Source organism: Ammospiza nelsoni, chromosome 9 (assembly GCF_027579445.1).
Source record: "Ammospiza nelsoni isolate bAmmNel1 chromosome 9, bAmmNel1.pri, whole genome shotgun sequence".
Taxonomy (NCBI): domain Eukaryota; kingdom Metazoa; phylum Chordata; class Aves; order Passeriformes; family Passerellidae; genus Ammospiza; species Ammospiza nelsoni.
In genome coordinates, this window is record NC_080641.1 from 5,963,272 (window position 1) to 5,990,311 (window position 27,040).

Below are 27,040 nucleotides of genomic sequence, written 5' to 3' on the forward strand. Positions count from 1 at the left end.
GATGAAATTAAATGAGCAAGCCCAAATCAGCAATTTAAATGGATATTGTTCTTCAAGGATGCCAGACCTAAAAACCAGACACAACTGAAGAATTCAGGGCATTCAGTTAGGATTGAATTGGTGTGAAACTCAAACTTTTGCCACAGCTCCTGGGCAGGAGGAGTTTAGGAGAATTTAGGGGATTGCTGTCAAGGTGCTCTCGACACCTGCCCTATGTTTTCTATTGCAGCATTGGCCTGAGCTAAAAAAGGGAAGCAAATCTGGGGCAGGAGGGAAGAAAACAGTTATTGCATGAAAGTTCAGTCTGTCTCTGCTCATCAAATTAATCCAGACTGATCCAAAGGAAAAAAAAATCCTTATTTATGTATGGTTCCAGGTGACAGCGCATGGAGCTGCACCGGGTGGCACTGCAGAGAGTCCATCCTCATGCTGCATGGCCCTGGTGGGTGGATTTCTTCTCCCAAATCCTCCCAAGCCCTTTTGGGCCCTGCAAAGTCACCAGAGCCGTGCTCACATGGAGAATCTGCAGCAGAACCATGGGGCACTTTCAGCTCAGTGACTGAACCCTCCACCAGCCTTGCACAGAGGCTGCAGCAGCAGAGATCTTCACCTGGCAAAAGGAGGTGAGGACAAGCAGGACGTGTGAGAGCTGCCAGGACCTTGGCAAAGAAAAGCTACAAGCTGGAGCCCCTCTCAGCACCCCCCAGCACACAGGTGAGTGCAGCAGCAAAGGCTTGGGCTGCCATGGGCTGCACGTGAGCTCCAGGAGGGTACAAACCTGTGGGGCAGCCAGGGCAGCAATCAGGAACTGCGGGTACCACAGGAGCTGGCTCTGGGCTCTTCCCACAGGCAGGGTCAGGCATGCAGCAGTCCAAGCCCTTTGCTGTCACTCTGCCCAAGTTTGGCACAGGGGGACAGGACCCAGCTGGGCTTGTCTGGGCTAGATGCATTCTAACAGCCTGCATGGACTGCTTTGCTCCACTTGGGGCTCCTGCTTTGCAGTGCCACAATGCCTGGGACGTGAGTGGGTTTGGCCCAGCCCTTTGCCACTGGCCAGCAGTGATATCAGCTCCTCTGTGCCTGTGCAGGACTGGCCAGTTTGCTGACCCTTGGGACCAGCCTGACAGAAAGGTGCAGGGGCTCAGGTTTTGTATTTCCAGAGGGTGCCATGACTGATGCAAGCTACAGGGTGGACATGACTCCTCTAGAGGTTGTCACTTGGAAGGAGGAGTAGCCTCAGCACTGACCAGTGGGTTGGTAATAGGTAGGACAGCACCAGCCTTGTCCCCAAAGCACCCCCAGCCTCCCCTGCCAAGGGCATGGCTGCCTTGTGCTGGTGGCCTGGTTCTGAGGGCAGCAAGGGACACCACCCCTGTGGGTTTTCCACTGGGATCCCTTCTGCAGTGTAATGATGCAGCTTTTGCTTCATCAGGTGGGATCCTACAGCTTGCCAGGAGGATTTCACTGTTCACAAAGGAGCTCTTTTTCTTCTCAGTGGAAAGCTGAAAAATTGCTCGGTTCCAGCCTATTTAGTGTTAATTGTTTCCTTTAGTTCTCATTGCCCACAGCAAAATATCACCTTCCTCTAACAACCAGCCAGGCTGGGAACCAGCCACCCTGCCCAGCCACTGTGCCAACCCTCCTGCTGGTTCTGTAGCTCCTGGGAGTCCTGTCTGTGCTGGCAGGGCTGGATTTGGGGAACAGGCACCCTGAGCAGGCAGAGCAGCTGCAGTGCTGCCATTCCTGGGCTGTCTCCATGCCCCAGGGGCTCTGCTGGCTGCCCTGGCTCTCTGCTTTACAGCCAGCTCAGCCCTCCCTGCTCCCCTCTGGCAGCTGCTGAGGAGGGGCCAGCTTGTCATTCCTGCTTCAAGATGGCTCTGAAGAGAAAGGTGTTGCTGTGCTGCTGAGCCTTGGGGATGTTGACCAGCAGAAAATGGGAAAAGCCTCTTCTCTCTCCCTTCACCAGAGTGGGCTTCGAGCACCTGTGACTTTTTGGGAATGATGTGGTGCATCCCAGGCGACCATCACCTCTAGGACCTCTGCTCCTAATGCAGCCCTTCCACATGGACACCCCACAAAAAAAAACCTCATGTCAGCAGTAGAAAGCAGGGTCTTGCAACCTCAAAAAAAATTTGTGGGGACTCCTAAACCTTCTTGGCAGTTATGGGAGCAGGAGGATAAAGCAATATTCCATTCCCATGCAGGCTGCCTTCAGGGAGCACAGCCAGACATCCCCAAGCAATCTTAGCAACAGCTCAGGCTCAAGGGAATATGAATGTATTTCAGTATAGGGCAAGGATGCAGGGCTAGCTGTAGGGGAGAAACAGAACAAAAATACACCCAACCCATCAGAGTAACCCATCACAGCACTGATTTTATCCCCTGATAAAAGATCTCTGCATCAGGGCTCAGTCTGGCGCCAGCACTGCCTCAGCTGGCACGTCCCAGCCTCCAGGGTTCGCAGCACCATGCCAGAGATTTCCCTGAAGGTTTTCCTCTGCTCAGTTCTGGGGAAGAACTATAAAACAAAGGCTCATAAATTAATTACCTAAAAGAGCAGCAGAATGTTATTAGATACTTGGGAGTTAATTGCACTGATGCTAATCACATGTATTTTAAAGGAACCAGCAGAGATGTAATATGTAATTCCACAGGTATTCCACAATAATTTAGCAATTTCATTAATTTCTGCTAATACCTTTTAAATCACCTGCCCACTTCCTCTCATGTTTCCTGAGGGAAAGGGGGAAGAAACTTTTCCAATTGGCTGAATCTGTTGCAAACTCACTTTTGTTGGCAAAGACACTGTTTTATTTCTCAGTGGATTTAATTAACATTAGAGTTATCCCTGGGTGACAGGGTGGCCAAGCAAGACTGCAATTGCCTGGTCCTAAAATTGGAAGTCTGGATCAGGGATGGTTGAAGTGTTTTGGACAGATTGTGATGGGCTGAGAAGATGGAAACTGAAATGATTTGTGGATTTAGGTCAAACTCAGTAAGCAGAGCCAGGGGAAAATGTGGGAGAGAAATGTAAACAGCACCAGGCATTTTATTCCATCTCCTCAAAATGCAACATTTTGTTTAGAAAAAGCAAAAATATCCCATTTCAACGTGTTTGAGATGCAGGTTTTCTGCTTGTCTCCTTGTGCCTCCCCCAGGGTCAGGCAGCTGAGATGCCCCTAGCCCTGAAGCAGCACTGCAGCTGGAGAAATGATTCCTTTCCTTTCTGGGACCACTGCTCAGTGAGTGCAGGGCACAGAACCTCAGGACAGCACTTGGCAGTCCAGGGGAGGTGGACAGAAGCAGAGACAAGTGATCTGGGCTGTGTGAGAGCTGAGCCCCACCCTCCCCATGCTGGCACAAAAGAGACCACCAGAAGCCATTGCTCTCATGGGGCTTTTATTGTTTGGCTGGCCCTCACCTCCCACCCTGCTGCCCCTGGCTGAGCCCCTCAGCACCACCCACCTGCAGAGGAGACCCCAGCCCAGCTCATCCCCCAGCCCAGCCACCTGCCTGGGACAGCACATTCTTCCCAGCTCTGTTCTGGGGTTTGGTTGGGTTTTTTGTTCTTCTTTTTTTTTTTTTTTTTTTTTTTTCCTTTTTTAATATTTATTTTAAAAATATAGTAGCTGTGGAAAGCAGCCTTCTTTATAAATGCTTGCTGGCAGAGTGAAATGCATCCTCGCCATCCTTGTTCCACATCCCTCCTGGGTGACCCTGCCTGCCAGCAGCAGTGCTGGGGCTGGGGAGGCTGCTCGGGCTGCTGCAGGCAGGGAGGCTCTCCATGGCAGGGAGAGAGAGAGAGAGAGAGGGACCCTTCTAAAAAGAGAAATATTGTGCTGAGACGTTTGGAGTGAATGAAATACATAAAACACCAGCATTAGATTAGCTCTAGCCCGTCAGATATTGCTCCTGGCAGATCTGGTGCAGGGTGCTGGTGGAGGCTCAGCCCTCCTCAGCCCGGGCCAGGGCAGCCACGCCAGCCCCAGCCCCGCTCCCCACGGCAGGGCTCCCTGCTCACCCACCTGGAGGACACTGCCCCCAGGGCAGCCTGAGAGCCCCCGGAGCCGGCATAAATAGGAAACTGTAAACACAACCATCGGAGATAAGAGACATCTACGATCACAGGGTTTACTGCTTGAAACGCCCCACCCTCCCCCCAGTCCACACCCCTATGCCCTTGTCCCCACCCCGTAAAAAGGTCTCCAGTAACAAAATCTTCGATCCAGGCTTGGAGTAAAGGTGAGGTGCTCGGGGAGTAAAAAGGGACATTGCAACCTTAGCAGTCTTTGCTCGGGAGGGGAGACGGTGGCAGGAGGGGGAGAGAGGGTCAGCTGGTTCAGGTCCTTCGCAAGTCCATTTGGTTTGTCTGGAGGACTCCTAGGGTTGTACCTGAGATGAAGACGTCTAGAGGACACTCCATAGCTCAATTGGAACGCTGTTGGTGTTCCTGTGCCCAGAAGAACCCTCACTGCTGGGATTTGTCTGTCGTGCTTGCAGCGGGCAGCAGGAAAGCAGCGGCATCCCCCTTCCGCTCGGCACGGGGCCGTCTGAACCACCGCCGGCCCGGGGCACCCTCATGTGTCCAGGATCTCGCTGGTGGGCGACGGCTCGTGGGGGATGCCCTGTGCGCTGTGCAGGGTCTGGTTGTGCGAGAGGGAGTTCTGCTGGAGCTCCAGGGCGATGGCGTTCTGCGGGAACTCCTTCACCTGCCGCTTGTACTCCAGGAAGGTGCACGCCTTGGTGGCGATGGCGATGATGTTCTTGCCGATAAAGATGGTGGAGACCCTGCTGTCCTGGAACAAGATCATGTTGATGGCCCGGATGAAGATGGTGACGATGTTGATGGTGACCAGGCTGAGGACGGGGTAGAGCATCATTTTTTGCGGGGCAATGTGCTCCCCTTGCATGCTGATCTCACTGAGGGACACGCAAGGCAGGATCAGGAGGAGTATGTAGCAGTAGAAGAACATGAGCCCCTCTGCCCAGATGGGCAGGCCGGTCCTGTGTGGCTCCCACAGGTTGGCCTGGATGTCCAAGATATCCAGCAGGTCGAGGGCCACCCAGAAGAGGCGTCCCCGCAGGTCCTCTTTCTTCCGAAAGGTCCGTATGTACTCCATGCTGTCCAAGGCCACCAGCACCAGGTAGAGCCCCGGCACACAGATGGAGAGCAGCAGGGTCAGAGCTTTCCTGGCCACCGTCTCCAGGTTCTTCTTGTCCGCTTTGTAATTCTGAAAGATGAAATAGAGCTTGATCTCCAGCACGAAGATGTAGAGGAACCACAGGATCATGGCGTAGCCCCGCTTGGCCGTCTTCACCTCTGCGCCCACCCACACGGCCACGTAGCGCAGCACAATGAGGAAGCAGATGTCCCCCACCAGCACGATGATGCAGACGCCGATCTTGCGGGGCCCCTGGTTCTGCTCCACCAGGTAGGCGTCCATGAAGGCCATGCTGGTCATGATGACGATGGTGGTGAGGCAGACGTGGCGCCGGTCGGGCGGCGGCAGCACCATGGCGAGGCGGGCGGCCCTGCGGCCCTCGGCGCTAGGGGAGCGCTCCCGCCGGCGCGGCGCGGGGGCGCATCCGCGGCCGGCCCAGGGGCCCAGCGCCGCCCTGTCCCCCGCCGCCGCCCCCGGGAGAGGCGCCTGCAGGAGCAGAGGCTCGGCTGGCAGCCCCACCGTCCCGGGGCTCGGGGCTGCCCCTGCAGCGCCCACGGCAGCCCTTCGCCCCTCAGGGGCCGTGCCCTGCAGGCACCGTGCCTCTGCCCCCAGCCCAGGGCTGGCTGAGCAGCCCAGCCCCAGGCACCCTCCGCCGCCAGCAGCCAGGGCTCACGGCTGTGCGGGGCCTCCTGGAGGAATGGCCCTCCTCGCTGGCGGGTCCCCCATCGCTGTCAGGCTCTCCAGCAGTCCTATGGCACTAAGACGCCTCCAGGCTCCAAATCCTGGTGTAGATCCCTGGAAACACGGCAGGTGACGGGGCAGAGGGGGAGCTCTCCCTGCTCCCAGTGAGATCCCACCTTCCTCCGGGCTCTGGGGGCCTCCTGCTGTGTCCTCACAGGCAATCACCTCCAGGCCTATCACCGCAGGGCTGTGCTGGTGTCCTGCTGCTCCCAGCTGTACCCGCATCCCTCCATTCCTGCAAAAGACAGCAAAGAGCGAGCGTTAGGCTCCCTCTGAGAGCTGACCATGGATGGTGGCAGTGACACCCCCCACAGCTCCAGCACACCACGGTGTGAGCCGGCTCCCGCCAGGCGCCATCCCACCATGAGGCACCCACCACACCCCAGCCTGTGTGTGAGGGTGCAGAACAGCTTTTCACTGAGCCCAGACACAGCACCAGCTGTGTGTGAGGGTGCAGAACAGCTTTTCACTGGGCACAAACACACCCCGGCCTGTGTGTGAGGGTGCAGAACAGCTTTTCACTGGGCACTAACAGAGCATGGGCTGTGTGTGAGGGTGCAGAACAGCTTTTCACTGAGCACACACACATGCCGGCCTGTGTGTGAGGGTGCAGAACAGCTTTTCACTGAGCACACACAGCACAGGCTGTCCTGCAGGGATCACAGCCTGCTGCCCTTCCACGGGCACTGCCTATCCAGAATTCCTTAGCAAGCTCACGCCCTGTGTGCTTCTGCTGTTCCAGCAGCACCAGCACAAAACCACACACCTGGTGGGGACCCACAGGTTCACAGCATTCCCAGCTCCAGGCATCCCTGCTCCGGCAGGAACACAGACCCACAAGTTGCTGCACAGGTCCCAGCCTGGACAGTTCTGCTTAACTACAGCCATAAGATTCTACCAGTTCCTGAGAAGCTCTCAGGAATTTAGTGGGGCATATCCTTCCTCGAGCAGGGGTGAGGTCAGGGCTGGCACATGGGGGGCAGGGCAAAGCTGTCCCCAGGCTGTCATGATGTCCCAGCACCTTTCTGAACTCGTTCAGCTGCTCGTGCACACAGCTCCTCCTCGTCATGCTGTGCTTGCCTAATTGATTTGTTAATCTTTTCTGTGCAGGGAATGCACTCCCAGAAATGAACAGGTAGGTCCCAGTGCATGCAAAAATGTCACCGAACTGCTCACGTGGAGACAGACCCTGATCACAGCCACAGAGGCTGAAGGGAAGAAGCCAAGCTCAAGGAGGTGTAAGCCATTAAAAACCTGCCCTACTTTGCAGCTGCTTATGTTTATAGGGCCTCATTTAAATAAGAGCTGGATCCTTTCCTGCTTCAGGGAGACAAGAAGAACAAAGAAGAGAAAGTGGGAAGCCAGATGAGTCAGAGCCAGCCCTGCCTTGTGCCTGAGTAGGTGGACAGGAGGGATGCACGTACCTGTGCCCTGGTTTACAAAGGATGTGGTGCTCAGCAAACGTTAGCAAGGGACTTAAGGCTGCTGCTCCAGCCAGGACCCTCGGGATGCTCTTCTGAGTCTGCCAGCAAGGAAAACTGGCACGTTAAAATAATTTCTCAAGCAGAAATTGCTCAGAAAGAAACCGAAAAGATGTGGTGGGAATTCATGAGAAATGCTGCATGGTGCTTCCCAGGCAAGGCAGTCCCTGCAGCCCCACTTGCCAGCGTGGCTCTGCAACAACTCAGAGCTGCCGTTTGGGGCTTCAGTTTGTTCTTTCTCGAGGTTTTGGATAAAAATATACGGTCACTGCTGCAACTGCCTCAAAACTCATGCCAAGTTTTACAGAGGATTTATAGCCAAGAATAGATAATTCCAGATAAATTAGCTCTTTCAGGAGGGAATGGTGGCTTTTTTTTTTCTTTCACCCTGTAAGTATTTATGCCTTCAAAAGACAGCGGTTATTTAAAGGGCAGTGGGTTGCATCACAGCACAGCAAGGTACAGAAGCAGCTTGCTTGTAAATCCTGCCCCTGTGCCCTGGAGTTCCTGGTGTGCTCTGGGGAGCTGGGGGAAGGCACAGCTCTCTCCTCATGTCTACATGAAACCAGACAGGAAACCCTTTGGTGCCTCCTGGAGAACACCCAGGGCACGGAAAGGTGTTAATTCAGTGTTTACAGCAGAGGCCAACAGGTCTTTAACCACCGCTGCTGAGCAGATCGTTTGCAGCAAAGAAAACAGGCTCAGATGGCAGATCCTTCCCCGCTGTCTGCTCCTGAAGGGCTCACGGCAGCCCGGGCTGGGTCTGACAAACATTTCTGCTGGTGCCCTTTGAGAGGGGAGGAAGGGACTGAGTCACAGGGCTCGGGGACTGCTTCCTCCCCCGTCACACCACGCACTGCCCAGCGTGAGCACCTCTCTTGCCTTGTCCAAATCGTTTCCAAGCGCTTGCTGCAGTGCGAGCCCTTCTCCTGATTTCCCAGGAGCTGGTGATTCCCCCACCCCTCACTCCCTGGTGTCCTTTGCAGATCCATGGAGCTGAGTTCGCCAATGTGAGCGATGCCTGACCAGCCTGTCGGGAGGGGACACATAAAACTCTCCTGGGAGGACTGTTAGACAAAAGCAGGTCGTTTTTAAACAACCATTACCTGGTAACCTCTAAATGACCACATTGGACAGTACATTCAGGAAACTGCCTGAGAACTGTGCTGAGTAAGCAAGACAATAACCACGTCAGACAGCCACAGAGCACATCTGAGGCCAATATTTGTTCAGACGAGTATTCACAAAACTTCCTTCCTGCAGGAATTCTTGTAAATAAAAGGCAGCCCACCTGAACATAATGGGCTTGGAGTGCTATGGATGTCAGTGAGCCAGGCTGGCAGCTTCCTAGAGAAGGGATCTGACAGCTTTGGCATCCCTCTTGGTGCCAGGACTCCCACAGGCAGGTGATGAAGCGATGCTTCAGTCTTGGTTAACTACAGGCCTCCTTACCAGGACAAAATTCAATCCCTAATTGCTTCTTCTCCTCTACTTCTACCCTACCCAAACAGCCCCATTGCACTGGGGTGAGCAAATGACCTCAGTGACACTCAGTGTGTCACCAGCTGAGAAGGCAGAGCCCAAGGCCCGCATCCAGCCCCCCAGGGAAGGGGAATGGGAGCAGCAGCCTGTCCCCTCTCCATCTCTGGGGTGTGCTTGGGGACACCCCGTTTCCCAGCCCAGCTGCCCTGCAGGATGGGAGAGGTTTCAGTGGGAAGGGAGGGGGCTGCTCGTTTCCTGGAGAGACTCAGGGGTCCTGCAGATGAGTCCAAACCCGGCTGAAGGGCAAGGTTTGCACTCTCACCGCTGCCCTGCTTCCTCTGGCACCGAGGGACAGCAGCAGCATTGGTGCAGCCAGACCTTGCCCTATTCCCCTGGCACCTCTACTCTGTCTCAGAAGTTATTTCTTGGTCTTGCACTTCTTTTTCCCGGCTCTCCCGGACGCTACAAAGCACTGGTGGTTACCCAAGGACGTGTGGTCACAGCCTTGCTCCAGCACCAGCCCAGGCAGCCTGGAAGAAAACCAAACTGTGCTTTTGCCTGCGATGCCGGTGGCTAATTGCGGTGATTAATTACCGCTGGCTCTGCCCTTTCAGGCCGCCCATCACCGAGCCCTCCTCTCCCGCCTCTGCCCAGCCCCTCCCGGCACAGCAGCCGGGAGCTGTGGGATGCAGGATCCGCACACAAAACCCCAAATCCCAGCTCGGGAGCCATGGCTGCAGACAGCCTGCAGGGCTCCTGGAGCCCCTGCAAAACATCGTCATTAACAGCACTTCCCAAAGCCCAGCTCTACCTGGCAAATTAATTTAAATTATTTATGTAATTTGGATCCTGTCTATTTTAAAAAAGGGAGTGAGACAGAAGTATACACAACGCGCTTCCCAGGTAATTAGGATGCCGCATTGCTTAAAGCTTCATTTGCACTTTAATTGCTTTGATTTATTCCACTTTTCCCGAGTGTAAATGCACAGCTCCCCCTCACTTGGCCCTTCAGCCCTCTGGAGAGCTGCTGCTCCACTAGGGCCTTCTCCCACCTGGCAGCATGGGCCGAGAGGAGGTGATGGGCACAAAAACCTCTGCTCAGGACTCCAGGGCAGCTGTGGCAGAGGCACCAAGCAATGGCACTGCTCCCTGGCAGCTGTGGCAGGGGCACCAAGCGATGGCACCGCTCCCTGGCAGCGGGCTGTGCCTCAGGGAGCTGCAGCCAGGGCCCTGCTCTTGGCAGGGGCTGGGCACAGGGAGCTGCTGCTCATTGCTTCCACCATTTGTGACCCCCTGAACCTCCTGTGACCGTGCACCACGTAAGGATGGCGCTTGCAGGCAGGGCAAGCTCTGTGTTGACCAAGATGAAACTCTAAACCAGCTTTTCCTCGAGCCTCTTCGGTTCAGCCTCACTGACCTGGAGCTGAGGTTCCACCTCGGCCACCCCGGGCAGTCCCTGGGGACCATCAGAGGCAGGGAGGGAGGATGCTGCTACCCTGAGGAACAGGGAATGTGGTATTGCACTAAATATTGCAAGGGAAGGTCGCTGTGGGCAGCGGCTGTGCCCCGCCTCCTCCAAGGCAGCACCGGGCTCTCCAGCGCATCCTGTGAAGGAAATGAGATTGAGGAAGATTTTTCCGGACCCTGCCCACTAATTGTGTCTGAAGGAGGAAGCAGCCCACTTGCTAATGACTGCAGATAATTTACTGTGTAGGCCCATCAAGAGATGGAGAGAGAGCTGCAAACTGTTCCTAGAACCTGCTCAAAATCAACAATGCCATGTCAGACAAAGCCAGCTCCTGCTTATAGCAGTGAGTGCATCAACTGTGCTCTCCCGCTGCAAACACCCTCAGTCCCCTTGGGCTTCATTTCAGCCCCCTTTCCCAAAAACAAACACAAGCAGAAGGTACCACAACTGTTGCCTGAATAGGAAAAAAATAAAACTACCCTCTCAATCACATTGCTTTGGTGACAGGGTGGGAAATGCTGCTTGCCCAAAGCTTGCCCTTGCACAGGCTAGCTGTATGGACAGATGATGGATGGACAGATGGTCTTTTTGTTCCCAGTTTTGTCCCTCACAGCCATCCTGGCTCTTCTGCTGACACAGGCAGCTGCAGCTGCTGGGAACATCTCCCCATTCACAACCATGCTGAGTTTGATGATATTTGACAGACATGTCAAAAAAAAAGTGCCTTTTTACATGTTCTGGGTGTTTAAAAATAGTTAAAGGTAAATGATTCATTTTGACTTGTACATAAATTGTGAAATTGTAACACTACATTTTGGTTTTACCAACACAATTTACCATTTTCCCAGCAAAAATGCTTCTGCAGAGGAATTTCTTGGCATTTCCAAGTTGGGTGCATTTTCAAGATTTTGATCTAATCTGGACCAAACCCCAGATATAAAAGTATCTAAATCCCCCACAGTTCATTGTTTTGTTGCCAAAAAGGGCACATTTGGCAAACATCTGTCTGAATGCGTGTTTGCCAGAGTGAGAGATGCACGTGGAGTTCAGGGAGTGCAGATTATGCTCACTGAGTTATCCCCACCCTCCTGCAGGCTCCTTTATCCCTCTCCAGCAGAGCTTTGCCCACTGGTCCTGGGGCATTTCCCTCTCTGCTACCTCGGGAATCCTCCTGGCCTTGCTGCTCCTCTGCCAGATCATCAGCATCTCCCTGTACCGCTGCCCTCCAGTGCCAGTGCTCCTGCAAATGCAGGATTTGCCCTTGCTGGGGGAATTTGACCCAACTAAACTCTCTTTTTGTTTCCTTGGTTTGGGGTTTTCTGTTTTCCAGGCTTCTCCCCCTTTTTTGGGAGATGCTGTTGGATTTTACGTGTTTCCTCCAGCACACTCCCAGCTCACCCCAGAGGGAGCTGTCTGCAGCTCAAACCAACACTCTCACTGCTCCTGTCCCTGCCCAGGAAACTGTTTGGCTTTACTCTGAAGGAGCTGTGCTATCAAAAAGGAACAAAAGGACTTCCTGCCCCAGGCGTGGCAGGGCTGAGAGTGCACCTGCAACTCGCAGTTGGACAAATCACCTCACTAAAACCCAGCAGCACACCCCCAGCTCTGACCCCTGCTGGATACAAAGGTCTCTGTCTCTTTCTGTCCAGGCCCTCCTCAAGTGGTCAACAAGTGTCACCTGCACACAAAGACCACAGCTTGGATTTTTCCTGTGCCATCAGTAGGCATGAATGCAAACACCAGGAGCGGAGCACAAAGCTTGGATCCGATTTCAGTAGCCTGAGGATGTACTTTGGTGTGTGACTCACAGCCATGTCCTCAGATAACCTCCCACTGTCAGTGCTGGGGGAAAGGAAATCATGGAGCCAGAGCAGAGTCCTCACACAGATGCCTTCCCCCACTGCCTGCTGGAAATCCCTGCAGATGGAGGATGGAAAGCTTCCTGCTCTTGCTCATCTTGTCCTCACTCTCCTGGGTGCTGGCAGAGAGGTACAAACTTTGCTGAGTGCTGCTCCCAGCACCCTCACCCAATGCACTGGGTGCCTGAGAGCAGGTGGGAGAGGGAATCAGCTAATTAAAATAAAATGAAAACTGGAGTGTGAAGCTATAAATAGGAGAGCACTGGGAGTTTCCTGGTGCTAAAAACATGCTTGTGGGGAAGGAGATGCTGGAAGCTCTAGGGCAGAACTCTGGAGATCTACCAGGGAAGATGCATCTGAGCTCTGCTGGCACCTCCTGCCTGTGTGAGAGGGTGCTCAGCCAGGATGACTCTGCAGGACAGGCTGGAAGGATCCTCTCCCTCTCCCTCTCCCTCTCCCTCTCCCTCTCCCTCTCCCTCTCCTCTCCTCTCCAGCAGCTGCTATACAAAGCAGGTGGCACCTCTGCCCTCTGCCCTGGGAGTGGCATCCAGCTTGTCCCTGCTGTGGTGGCACAGAAACAACTGTGCCCCTGTAATTGCCTCTGCCCCCAGCACAGGGTTAGTGGAGGTGGGATGAGCTTGGCAGGCTGCTGCTGCTGCCACCAGTCTGGCCTTTGATTAAGAGTGATTGTTCTGCTCCTAATTAACAGGAGGCAGCTGCTGGCTGTTCTGGTGGAATGGAGAAGCAGAGCAGGGGCTGTGATGAAAGGAGATTGTGTCTGCTGGCTCCCACTGAGCCTGGCATGGCCATCCTCTGCCCAGCCACACACCTGGGCTGTGGGACATGTCCCTGGCAGGGACTCAGCACTGCCAGGGCTCAGCCTCTGCAGGAGCAGCAGATGTGGGCAGCCAGATGATCCTTGGGGTGATTTTGCTGCTCTCTGTGCTCCCAGGCCACCCTGAGGTGGAACTGCTGGTGATGCCTGCCTGGTTCCACAGGGTTTGTTTCCCAGTCTGCCCCTCAGAGACCCTCTTGTGACAGCAGCTCTCGTCCTCTGGTGACATGTGGCATCCTGCTGCTCCCCCAGGCCTAAGGCAGCCATCTGCCCTGGGAGCAGCCATGCTGCTGCTCAGCCTGCCACGCTGACAGCTGAGCCAGCTCCCCAGGAGATGAGAAGGCATCTCAGCTTCTTCTGCTCCCCAGGGCACTGACTCTTGAGCAGAAGCAGGGTGTATCCCAGTAAAAGCTCCACCATTAACATCATGGCATTTTTCTGAGTGGAAAGCTCACCTCAAACCTTTGTAATACAGGGACAGCACACAAGACAGAAGTGATGGGCAGCTTGTGAAATCAAAGGACCTTTGCCTTGCCATACAGCTGCTGAATTTATTTTGGCAAGGCTGGTGCAATGTTAATTATTGATGTGAGCAGCTCGACGCTGGTTGTCAGGAAGCCTGAGCAGCTTGAGAACTGCTGGTGGTGCACCCCCAGCAGACAGCTGGGAACCTGTGTGAAATCACAGCTGGGGCTGCTGGTGCCACAGGCTGCACATGGGCCTCAGGGTGCTCTGCTCTGCGCTTGTTCTTCATCATGAAGTCCATGCCAGTGCCAGCTCCCTCTGGAACAGGCTCTCTGGCACTAAGCTCAAGGTCATGCTCCTCACCCTGCCTCAGCCTCTGGGATGGGGCAGTGCTGGCATCTGCTGCTCTGCCATCACCTGGGAGATGACACTGCACCCATCTGACACAGTGCAAGAAAAAATAATGACAGCCCTGGGGTCACTGGGAAGACACTTCTCTTCCTCTGGTTTCTAGCCTTCTCTCTACCAGCCATCTAATAAATCTAATAAAATCTGTCTTGTTGATGTCTAATTCAATTCCAGCAGCCAGAGACCAGGCCCCTTCTATCACTCACAGACCTAACCAGCTCCCTCCCTGGCATATGAGCCAGGCCAAGGGGCTGCTGCAGGCCACTCCAGAAGAGAGCAATCACCTGGGCTCAGGACTCACTCTCCCAAACAATTACACGTTTACAGGTTTTCCTTGGGTCACACCTAATTGAACTTTTCGCTGCTTGAACACTGTGCTCAGAGGCAGCTGGTGACTTCTAGGCTGAAATCTGGGAACTAAATGAGGTGCCTTGAGTGCCACCTGAAAGGAAAGCCACCCCAGCACATCTTGCCCATCCCTGGGAGCCAGGCAGGAGCAGTGCTGGGAGCTGCCACAGCCCCTTGAACATGTGCCAGCCAGCAGCATGCAGCAGGAAGGGGCTGGGGGGCTGAGACAAGCATGGCCTGGGGGATTTGAAGCAATAACTTGTGTATTCCAGTATTCCCTCTCAATGACATCCATCCCCAGCCAGGTGGGGACGATTCCACCAGAGCAGCTCAGACCTGCACAAGTGCCCCTGCAGGGGTGTGAGCTGTGGGTCAGACAGCACCCCAGAGGGGAGTGCTGCTTTTGGGACTAAGGCTTTTGTTTGCACAAACTTGGCTGTTCAGGCTTTCCTTGCTAATGAAACTCTTTCCCTCCTTTAAACAACCCAGGAGCAGGGGCCATGCCCGAGGTGTGGGAAGCTCCCAGATTGCTCCTTGCCAGGTCCTGGGTGAGGAGGAGCTCAGATGGGAGATGGGAGATGATGGGAGATGGGCTCCCCACCTGACAGCACAGGCAGGTCCTGTCCCCAGGAGGATGTGGCAGGAGGATGTGACACTTTGCTGTGCTGGAGCTTTCTGCCAAACAGATCAAATATTTACAGCTGCTCTCTCCAGCTTCCCATTTCAAGCCACAGTGACTTATTTGTTACAAATTTACATGCATGCTTAAAGACATCTTTATGTTCCTCCTAAGTATAAAAGGTATATTTCTCCATGTAGCATTTTGCCAGTCAGAATCAGCCACCCCATCCAGTATGTGACTGCGTTTGTGCCCAGCTTCAGTGCTCATTTTCCTCTTGGTAATGATTATCATTATATGAAGAAAAATGGGTCATTTACAGCGGTTTCTCCCCAAATAAAAGGCTGTGGGATACAGGATATCATTAAAATTCTAAACCTGACTTCCAACCTCAAAAGCAGGCTCTTGCTATTCGGGTCTCTCTGTGGAGGGAGGGAGGGAGGAGGGGAGGTGGGGAGAGGGCTCACGATGAATGTGCTTTGCCCATGGAATCTCTGGCACAATAAATGTGCTTTGCCCATGGAGTCTCTAACACAATAAATGTGCTTTGCCCATGGAATCTCTGGCACGATAAATGTGCTTTGCCCATGGAATCTTTGGCAAAATAAATGTGCTTTGCCCATGGAGTCTCTGGCACAATAAATGTGCTTTGCCCATGGAATCTCTGGCACGATAAATGTGCTTTGCCCATGGAATCTTTGGCAAAATAAATGTGCTTTGCCCATGGAGTCTGTGGCACAATAAATGTGCTTTGCCCATGGAGTCTCTGGCACGATGAATGTGCTTTGCCCATGGAGTCTCTGGCACAATAAATGTGCTTTGCCCATGGAATCTCTGGCACGATAAATGTGCTTTGCCCATGGAATCTTTGGCAAAATAAATGTGCTTTGCCCATGGAGTCTGTGGCACGATGAATGTGCTTTGCCCATGGAGTCTCTGGCACGATGAATGTGCTTTGCCCATGGAGTCTCTGGCTGCCATGTGCACTGGCACCGAGGCCCCGGGCTGGGGTTATCTCTGCTGCTCACACAGGGGCTCCCTGGCTGGCCCTGGAGGGCACAGGCTGCCTCCCAGTGTCTCCAAGCTTTCTCCTGGCCAGCACAGCCCCAGGGCTCCCACTGCAGCCAGGCTGTGCGTGGGGCAGTGCAGCCAGAGCAGGACCTCATTCCTGCCACAAAAAGAGCAATTTAGCTCCTGCCAGAAGGACGTGGCTGGGTGAGGTCCCCTGCACAAGGGGGGGCTGGCAAGCTCAAAGCTGGTGCTTGGACAAGGGAGGAAGCAGGATGAGGTGATCAGGCACAGCAGCCCTCACCCTCTGCAGGGCTGGAACAGCCCTGTGCCAGTGTCACAGCTGTGGGGACCTGCCACCAGCCCTCCAACACCCCTGTCCCCACAGCTGCCTGGGGCTGAGGAGATGCTGACCCAAGGGCTCTGCCCTTCTCCTCAGCCCCAGATCCAGGCTCCAGCTGCAGGGCCCCCACCAGGCTCAGGGCTGGCTCCTTCCCTCCTCATTCCTGATGGCAGGAAGATGTTCCCTGCGCCCATGCAGTGCTGGCTCTGTATGTGGGAGCAGATCTCCCACCTCCATCTTTGCTCCCCAGCATGCTGCTGCCCCACAGGCTCATTTCCATCTCCTGGCATCCCCAGAAGGGGCTTCACAGGGAATGTTTTGCTTGGAAAGGCTATGCAGCTCCTGTGCAAGCCTGAAATTTCTGTGTACAGAGCTGTAAGGCAAAGCTAATCCATTTTGCAGCTTAGCCAGCTGCTGAAAGATGCTGTTTGAGAGTGAGGAGCTGCTGTTTTCCTCCTCTCCATGAAATGGGAGGGACAAGGGATATTCAGAGGATGAGAGATGGAGACTGACCCAAAATGGCTAATTTAGAAGCATCTTTTAAAAATGAGACTTGCCCTGAACTGTTAATTTTTGAAGTCATTCCTTTCTAACATGCTCAGAATGGACTAATTTTTCATTCTCTTTTCCAGCATCTGAAATCAAAATGTGCATGGGAAGCTGTCCTGCTGCTGATCCCAGCCAGGCAGTCAGGCCATGGCAGTGAGGGCACCCCCAGCTCCAGGGGACAGCCACGGGGCTGTGAGTGCATCACAGGTGGGGTTTGGGGTGTCCCCAGGGCAGCACAGGGAGCATCTCCCCTCCCTGGCACTGCTTGGGGGTGTCAGAATGACAAGTTAGTTTTGGTCTGGCAGAGAGGCTGAAAATCCAATATAAATTATTTCTGTTTGGCACTCATTTAATTATTTGCACTTGGGGTTTGGAGCAAAATAAAACAACTAGAAAGAGTGGCTAGGAGCAATCCTGGGATGCTTTGTTCAGCCTCAGAAATATTTCCTTTCTCTCTGGGGTCATTTTACCCTCCTCCTTCCCTCCCCTCTGCTGATAACTTTAGATTGCATTTGAAATAGCAGATGGCTTGGACTTTTCAGGAACAATGAAGGTGGTTTGCTAGAAAACACAGATCCAGGGGGAGAGGATTCAAACCTCACTCCCAACTGATGCCAAACAAAGGCAAGAGCTATAAAACTCCTTTCTATCCACTAATGGCCACAAAGTCATCACACATATTCTCCCTCACTGGGAGGGAATCTCTTGCCTGGGAAAGGGGGATGAAGTGTGGAGTGGAGACATTTCCCAGTTTTCCAGAGAGAACATGTGTGGGATTTTTGGGGTCTCCAGATGAGGGAAGGAAATGATGAATCCGACTCCATGTTCTTAGAAGGCTGATTATATTATATTATATTATATTATATTATATTATATTATATTATATTATATTATATTATATTATATTATATTATATTATATTATATTATATTATATTATATTATATTATATTATATTATATTATATTATATTATATTATATTATATTATATTATATTATATTATATTATATTATATTATACAGAAAGGATACAGACAGAAGGCTAAACAAGATAATAATGAAAAACCTGTGACTCTCCAGAGTCCAACACAGCTGGCTATGATTGGTCATTAAGTAAAAATAATTCACATGAAACCAATCAAACAACCACCTGATGGACACCCAATGTCCAAACCACATTCCAAAGCAGCAAAACACAGGAGAAGCAAATCAGAAAATTGTTGTTTCCTTTTCCTCTGAGGCTTCTCAGCTTCCCAGGAGAAGAATCCTGGGCAAAGAGGATTTTTCAGAAAATATGATGGTGGCAAACATGAAATGTGGTAAATGGCAGGTGTTTCTCACTGAATTTTCAACTGCATGAGGTAGAGGAGAGCTGATGTTTGCAGAGCATCCCTCGTGTACAAAACAGGCAGTGCTGAATCCCAGCTAAGGATGTGGTGAGATTTGGGGAGGCTGGGGGGACCAGGGGGACACCAGGGCCACTGCTGGGCTGGCAAAACCTCACCTGGCTGCAGAGGCACAGTGAGTGCAGCTGCCATTAGCTGCTATTTCAATTTGCATTCTGAAGCTGCTTCTGGCAGCCCTCCCCAAACACCACGCCAACATCTTGCACTGATTTTTGCACCATCATTTCCCTCTCCCAGCCCTGCTCAGCCCCAGCCTTTCCCACCCTCTGGCTGGGATCCCTCCCGTGGATCCCCGTGGCCTCATGAGGCAACAACCATTTCTGCTCAGGGTTCCTGGAAGCCCAGGTGCCCCTGGAAGAGGTGAGACCCGGGGGATCCTCACCACCACTCCTCCAGGGGGGCTCTGCAGTGTCCCTGTGCATTGCAGCTCTTCCCTGTATTTACAGATCTGCCTCATTAAGGATGGCCCCGCTCTGGGTGGTTAATTGCTCTGTAATTAGCTAGCCAAGGTCTGTCACAGTGCCACATCATGCCTGCACCACCAGCAGGCTCAGCTCCTCCCTGCAGGGGCATCCCCATGTCCTCTGCGAGCCCAGAGGGGCTGGGAATGAGCACAGAGGCCAAATGAGGGACAGAAAATCATGCATTTCTGTGGTCTGTGGGGTGCAGCGGGAATTGTGCAGCTGAGAGGGGAATCCTCCAGCCCTGGTCCTGCCCCAGCGCCTGGCTGACCCCCCTGGGCTGCCTGGGGCTGGGGCAGGCACTGGCCAAGGACTGAGCTCCCCACAAACCCAGTGCCAGGTGTTCCCACCTTGGAAACAGAGCTGAGGGCTGTGCAGCTGGAACAGCTCTTCCAGGGCAAGCACCAGCAGCTCTCTGCTCTCTCCAGACCCAGCGCATCTCTGGGCCCCCAAGGACTGGTCCCAGTGTGATTTCTGTTATTTCAGCTTTGCTGAACCAAGTGGATGGAGAATGCAAGCTGGGTGGTTTGTTCCTGGCTTGTCTGGGGGTGCCCCAGTCTGGGGGGGACAGTGCTCCTCTTGTGGGGCTCCTCAGCATGGCTGGGATGCTGTGCAGGGGAAGCCCTGCCAGGGGAAGCTCTGCTTTTGGGATGGAGCTGCTCCACTCCCCAGCCAAACAAAGCCCTGTAGGGGTGGTGGGACCCTGCTTTCACCTTGTGCTGTGTCCTGCAGAGCCCCCTGAATCCCTTCTAGCCAAACACCTCTTGCTGGCCCCATTGTGTGTCACAGTATCCCCCTGCTCCTGTGGGATGGGCCCCTTGCCTGTGGGGCCACCTGGGGGTTTGTAAGCACATCAGCAACCCCTGATGTCCTGCCAGAGGCACAGGTGAGCCAGGTGAGCTGGCCCAGGCAGGACATCCTTTCCACCTCCTGGACTGGCTTGCCCACAAGAAGTGAGGCCAGCTGCAGCTTGCAGTGAGAGCTGGGGGGTACAGCCCCTCTGCAGTGCTCAGCCCTGCCTTGTGCCTGGGGCAGGGGGTCCCCTGAGCCTCCAGAGCTCCCTGGTCCTGGGGGAATGAGGAGCACACTGGTGTGAGCGTTCCTATGAGAATACTGAGCCACCTATGGCTCTTTGGGCACACCTTTGTATTCTCTTCCCACGGAAAGCCTATTTCTTTGTGCTGCACTCCAACACAGCTCGAGTACACTTGCAGGAGAGACCACAGAGAGCTGGCTTTTCTCTCCTCTGAGGGGGAACACAAGGGAAATTCTGCATGATGTTTGTGTGAGCTGTGCCCTGCAGGACCCCTGTAAGCCTCGGGGCCTGGGCTATGGCAGGATGGTGAGAGCACAGCCAGAGTCAGCCTTGCACTGATTTGATCTCAGCTCAGCTTTAAACTGATTAGGATACACACAGTGCAATGCTGATTGACTCCAGTTTATGCTTAAATAATAACTCGATACAGCTTTTTTGAATGAATTACACGTGTGTAAACACACCCCTTCTGTAAATCCAAACAAGGGCTTGAAACACAGCTAACCATTCATCACCACACAAATCTGCCACTGGAGATGGCTGCTGGTGCTGGGATTCCCCTCCTGTGGCTCCTACACAGCCTGGCCTTCAGCAGCCAGCTGAGCACCACCAAGGAGGACAATGCAGAGAAGCAGGAGGGAGAGAAGGAACCTTGTGCAGGAAACACGGGGCATATCTGTCCCTCCCTGCCAGTGCCAGACCTGCAACACCAACCCCAGCTCCTGGGAATGAGCCATCAGTCATCCCTGTGTCCTGCTGGACAGCATCTGCTGCAGGCAGGGTTGGGGACAGCCTGTAGGAAGGGATCCTACATGGTGACATGTCACCATCGTATTTTCTGAAAAATCCCTTTGCCAGGATTCCTCTCCTGGGAAGCTGAGAAGCCTCAGAGAAAAAGGAAAACAGTAATTATCTGATTGCTTCTCCTGTGTTTTGCTGCTCTGGAATGTGGTTGGACATTGTTTATCCAACATGTGAATTGTTTTTGCTTAATGACCAATCATGGTCCAGCTGCATCAGGACTCTGGAGAGTCAGGGGTTTTTAATTAGTGTCTTGTTAAGCCTTCTGTCTGTATCCTTTCTCTATTCTTTAGTACAGTTTTAGCATAGCATTATTTAATATAACATCACAAAATAATAAATTACCCTTCCTAGAACATGGAGTCAGATCCATCCCTTCCTCCTCCATCCAGGGACACTGAAAATACCCCAGTGAGATCCCAGCACAGGTGTCATTGCTTGTGTCAGCACGTGCAGAGCTGACCCCTGCAGCTTCTCTTTGTGATGGTGAGCTCCAGAGGCAGGGAGGCTCCTTGGTGCCAAGCCATGCACGTTTCTGTGGGCTGCAGCAACCCCCAGCAGCAGGGACTGTTTTGGGATCCTGCAGCAAGGAGCAGCATTACTCATTTTGGGCAGTCCTTGGAAAAGTCTCCATTTTTGGTACAAACACTACGGATCAGGAACATGGGAATGATTCATGAAGTCTAAGCTGAGCAAGGCCGCTCCACCTTCCCTTCCTCTACTGCACCGAAAGTAACAGAAAACAGATTTTTGGTTTTTCATTATCAAGCTGGAAAAAAACCCAAAAATGAAACAATCAGCTGTGGGCTCTGAACCTGACTCTTACACTGCATCCCCAATTTAGCCAGGAACCAGCTCATTGCCTGAGAGCACCCAGCAGCCAGCAGGGTTTTGCTGGCAGCTGCTGCCTTTCTCTCTCTCTATCCCTGCATACTAATATGAAGTAAAATGGGATGGTAATTTAATCCTATGCCACTAGAAGCAAAGCATCACACAAGCCTGCTCATCCTCTCCTCTAAGTTTAGCCCAACAGTGTATTAAAAAGCTGCTACTGGATTCTCGCCAGCCCCTACTTAGCTAAACTACCTGACTCTGCAGAAAAGCAGAAAATTCTCCATTCTGTGTTATTTCTGATCCTTGGGAGAATGACCCACATCCATCAGGGAACTTGACCCCCCATGGGGCCTGCAGGAAGCCAGTATAATTTGGAGAAATATGTGGAGTGACAAAGGCTTTCCTGTGGCATTGGGCATGTTCCCTGCTGCCTGGAGCTGCGCTGCAGGAATCTCAGCTTGGAGCTCCTTCCATGCCTTTGCTGCAAGCAAAGTAATGAATAAATCTGTCCCTGCTCACTTATAAATAGTTTATAAAAGGTTCATAAATAATTTCTAGATGTTTTAATGAATAGTTAATCAATTGTTGCCGGGCCCAACAGGTCAGCAGATTGCTTAAATCCATCAATTACAACAGCTGCTGATGAGCTTATGAGCATCAGTAGGACACCACCGACATCTGTGATGGGCTTGTAGTGGCTATAAAGGGTTAATAAGTAATTAATAAATTATGTGAGTGCTCTTTTAATTAAGAGCTGTAGAAGGCCATTGAAAAATGCATTCCTGGAAGAGCCACAGGCAACACAGCAAGCAAACATCTGGGCCTGGTTTTGTAACCCTACCTCTGAGGAGCAAAGCTGGCAGTGAGGTGCCAGCCTGGCCCAGCAGGCAGCCTGGCTGCCTGAGGAGCAGCACATTTCCCTCTCTCAGGCAGATTCCAGAGAAGCAGGGCCTGTTCCCAGTGCCCTCTTGGAGCCTGGAGCCTGCAGCAGGGAGCTCAGCCTCCCCATCCCCACCTGCTGCAGGAGCATCCTCCGTGCTCTGGCTGCCATGGGTAAGGTACCAGAAAGGCAGGGGACATGGATGCATGGAAAACAAGACAATTCCTGGTTCACAGGGCTCTGGCCTTGCTCTTCCCTGCTGGGGGGTTTGGGTGAGCAGCCCTCTCTCCCCAAGGGTGGGTGGCACATGAGATGCCACACTGAGGAGTTGTGCTCTGGCAATAACACACTTGGTGTTTGGCCTCCTTAGCAGAGGCTCTTTATTATCATTAAGCACTGAATATTTCTGGATGATAAAAGCAATTAAGTGTAAAAAAAGGTAATGATCCATCCCATATTGCATCCAAAAGATATGAAAATCCCTCATAAAATTATCACCCTACTACAGAATGGGACCTAAATATCTTTATAATGTAAGACAGAGAACTTTGCTTACAGTCAGAACATTTATAAGGCATTCAATTAGCCACCAGAGGGTTTCTTAGTATTACCCAATTCTCCACGAGCACAGAGGCAATTACAGCAGATTCTAACTTTTTAAATTAAAGACAAAAGGCAGGAGAATTTGGATAAAACCTCTTCCAAGGCTCACCCTGGAACATACATGCAGAGGAAATTTCATGCAGATCAGGCTTAATTTACTGCACAATTTAGCTCAGAGCAAAGTGAGACTCTTCCCACTCCTTTGCTGGACGATCCTTCTGCAGGGGAAGGGGACCAGTACACCATGTACTGTGCTGTGATCTGGTCCTGGGGATGCCAGGGCAGGGTGCCAGCCCTCATGCCACCCCCTCTGCAATGTCCCCAAGCCCTTGGGCAGGGATCCTGACCCCAGCTGCTCTGGGGGATCCATCATGGGGACTCCTTTTCACCTGTTCCTCTGGGTGCTGGCAGTAGGTGTCTGTGCCTTCAGCCTGGGCTGGCCCAGGGCCACTCAGCCCCTGCACACTCCTCCATGCATGACTGTGCCATCCTGCCCTGCCCAGGGACCAATTCAGGCTGGAAATAAGGTGTGTGTCTGTAACGGGCAGTTAATGGTGAGGGTAATCAATCACAGCAGCAGATTAGCGAGGACATGATGGATTTCCTGATTCCGACACCTTTAAATCACAATCAGTTTCTGCTTCCAGAACTGCTGGGGCTGAGCCAGAAGGGATGGGCTCGGTGATGCATCACCCAGTCAAACCTGCCCACAAACTGGCGCTGTGGTGGGAGCCCCCATCCACACCCACCTGCCATGGGGTGCCAGGGCTCTCCTGCCCTGGGAGAGAGCAGCAGCAGGAGGAGAAACCCTCCCTGCACAGGGGGCTTGGATCACTTCCTGATGTATATTTTGAGAACATTTCAATGGATCAAGGTGTCAGATCTGTAGTGCTGCCAGCAAACACTATTTTCTTTTAATAAGGAGAGAGCAGCAGGTCATTTCATCTGCTGTACCTGCTCTGCTCCTCTTCTGGGGAGGCAGGGCTGCACCTTCCCCCACCAGCACCTCTCTTCTCCTTTCAGGGTGGCTGGGACTCCCTTTCCCCTCACCAGGAAGGCAGCAGCATCCCAGCCCTGCAGCTTGTGAGGATCCACAGCCCCCTACCCATTCCTGGGGGTGTTTGCTTCTCCAGAGCTGCTCTTCACCACCACGGCCCCCCAAAAGCACCAGTGGCTGCTCCCAAGCAGGAAAACATCACTGTTCCCTACAAGGTACAGCTAAGGAGGGGTTGTTAAAAATTAAATTTAAGAAAGAGGGTAAAATAACTCTTAAGTGTCTGTAGGGAATGCTGTGGGCAATGGAGATGTGGATGTGTTCTTTTGTGCTCTAGGCAGGAAGTGTAAGCAAAATGTGGAAAAGCCCTGATAGTCTGTGTGGGGCTGTCCCTGCAGATTCCTATTCCTTGATGAAATGCTGTGAAATTTGTCCAAAAGATCAGAAATGGGCTAAATCAGCAGCAGCAGCGCTTCTTTTTGTGACTCAGCTGGATTTCTCTGGCTATTCCCTGCATCCCCTGGGCTGCAGCTGACCAGAAACATCCCTGTTCCTGGGGCAGGGGGAACAGGGGAGCAAGAAAGGAGAAAAAGAGAGAAACCATGGCAGGGAGCTGGAAGCAGATGGTCTTTAAGATCCCTTCCAAACCAACCAAACTCTGTGCTCCCCACGACAGGCGTGCCATGAGCGGCTTCACCATCAAGGCAGGAGTCTACAAAGGGATCCAAAGCCATGTCTATCACTCTGCTTTTGGCTCCCCAGCTGCCAGCCTGGCTTGGCTCACAGGCAGAGCCTGTCTCCAGCCACCAGTGCCAGACACTCCTCGCTGGCTGCCAGCGCAAGCCAAAATCCTCCCGCGGCCGCTGCAGCCTGTGCCTCCCCAGGAGAAGGGATCACAGGGCTCCTGCTGCAGCCCCACGTCCCACAGCAGCTGGGCAGGCAGCAGCACCACGGGGAGCAGCTGAGTGAGCCCCAGCACAGCTGTGTGTGCCCTCAGGCTGGCACAGAGCTCTGGCAATCACTGCGTGGTGGGGAGGGAAGGACAGGCCCCCCCTGGCACTGCCCTGCTGCTGCACATCCAAACTCTTGTGAGGAACCAGCCCTGCTGGAGCAGTCTGGGCTCTTCCTAGGACAAAGTGTGCAGGGGAGGGAAGCAGCACAGAAAGGTGAAGTGAAAGTTAATACAGCTGCATAAACCAGCTCTGACACCGCACGGGGAGGACGCAGGAAAGCGTAATGCCAGAAAGGACTTCTGGGCTTTTTCTGAAAAGCAAAGCTCACCACTCCTTTTTCCAAAGCTCTTGGAAAACCTGAGCATATCATGACTCCCTCAGGGCATTCCCTCACGACCTCTGGCATTCTCTCCACGGGTACTAGACAAAGGGCATGCACACTGATGAATCCCATGCTGAAGAGCATTTTGATGCTGCTCTTTTGCCAGCACTGAGATCACTACAGTGGGGCCAGCTGTGGGAGGCAGGGCTGCAGGCAGCATCCATCCCCTGCCAGCATCCCCAGGGCCTGACACCCATCAGCATTTCCTTCTACCCAGCTGATCCCAGTCAGCATTACAGCCGTGCTTTGGCATTTCTTAGCTGCTGCTGCTCAAAGAAATCACTCTGTGCATAACACGGGTGCCCGTGCTGCCTTCCCCATGCCCAGGCAAGGGAGAGAAGGGCTGGGAGTGTGCAGAGATTCCTCACTGAGATAGCAACTTCTGCCTCTTGGGGCACTCAATTCAGCAAAAAATAGGGAAGGGGAAAGAGCGTGTTTACAAATCTATATATTCATACCTATATGTATGCCATTATGCTAAATCATGGTGAGACAAAGTGGATTGGCTACAGTCTTGACGTGCTAAAATTAGGTTTTATGTAAAATAAGTATTTGCTTCATGTAGGGCATGTTGGTATTAAGATTTATTTTCATCCTGACTTACATTACTGCTTGGTATGATTGGGCAAAGCCCAGGGCACATGCATATCGTTTCCATTCACAACATCTACGTGGATTCATGACCCAGCCAGCTGAATTGCCTTGCAATCTTTTTTCCACTGCAGAAAGCTCAATAACCGTATCAGTCTCAGAGCAAAAAGAGACCCCATGTATTTGCTCTGCAAGAAGAGCTCTTGAATGGAGTTGTAGGAGGCAGGGAAAGCATCACACCAACTCCCTCACTCCCACTGCCCATGTGGACTCATTTCCCAAGCAGGTGTCTGTGGGACTAACAGTGGATGCCAGGACAGCAAATGTTAGTGCAGTGCTTGCATAAACTCCAGGACAGCCCCAGAAAAAAAAATCCAGTAGTTTTGTTTACTTCAACTGTTTAACCAAGTGGCTTTGGCAGTTTGCTGTTGTGAAGAAAGCATGAATTGAATGCTTACAGACGTGGGCATGAGGGCCCTGTGCTCCCACAGCCATAGAAATAGCTCCCATCAACAGGTAAATAACGTTAAATAATGACTTTTATGGCCCCTGGGGCTTTTCTGAGGAACCTCCCCTTGCTGTGGGGGAGCAGGGGTGGTGGGGACACAGCGTTTATCTCATGGGAACAAAAAAAATCCATCACTAACAGCAGCCAGGGAACTGAGGCTGCCCTGGGGAGCAAGGAGAGGGGATGAGAACAAGGTGGGAAGAAGCACCTGCTTATCTGCACAGAAGGGGAAACAGGCACAGTTTGGTTTGTGCTGCAGAGGAGCAGGGTGACAGGAAAGGCACCAGGTCCCTTCCAGAGACCCCTGCTCATCCTGCAGAGAAAAAATGCCCGCCTGCAGGTGGGAGAGTCACAGTTAGTGCAGTAGGAGGATGGTGTAGGTTTATAGAAAGCCTTTCTCAGATGGGCAGAGAGATTCACAGAGGACTGGCTAAGCCCTGGGTTCCTCAGGTCAGAGCTGAGCTGTGACAGCCTGATGCAAGTGAAAAGATGAAGGTGAACTCACTGAGAGAGCCTGGCCAGGGCTTTGCAGGAACTGGGGCCTTCCAGTTTTGTCATAAAAGGACACACTGAGGGTTTGCTATGCATCCCCCTGAGAGTCATTTTGGAGCACTGCTGCTAGAGACAGCAATGCTGCTGGGACAGTGAAGGGTTTGCAGGAGGCTTCTTTCCAGGTGGAAGCTGAGGTGCAGATGCTCAAACCAGCTCTGCCTGGATGTGGCTGAAGAAGGCTTTTCATGTGCCAGTTACAGAACTGACATGAGGACATGCTGCTTTTGTTTGCTTTTTAAGAAGAAAGAATGTTATCCAAAAAAGCCAGCTG

General features: G+C 52.8%; 1 protein-coding gene across 1 annotated transcript; it reads right to left on the bottom strand.

The window, feature by feature from the left end:
• Nucleotides 1-4,182: 4,182 nt before the first annotated feature.
• Nucleotides 4,183-5,516, bottom strand: TMEM121 (transmembrane protein 121). The gene has a single exon (XM_059478460.1). It carries the CDS (start codon nucleotides 5,514-5,516, stop codon nucleotides 4,578-4,580), a length of 939 nt encoding a protein of 312 aa, XP_059334443.1. The 3' UTR covers nucleotides 4,183-4,577.
• Between the last annotated feature and the right edge of the window lie 21,524 nt (nucleotides 5,517-27,040).

What these genes read in the sequence shown, in the direction of transcription:
- TMEM121 (XM_059478460.1), bottom strand. Translation starts at nt 5,516, where the DNA reads ATGGTGCTGCCGCCGCCCGACCGGCGCCACGTCTGCCTCACCACCATC.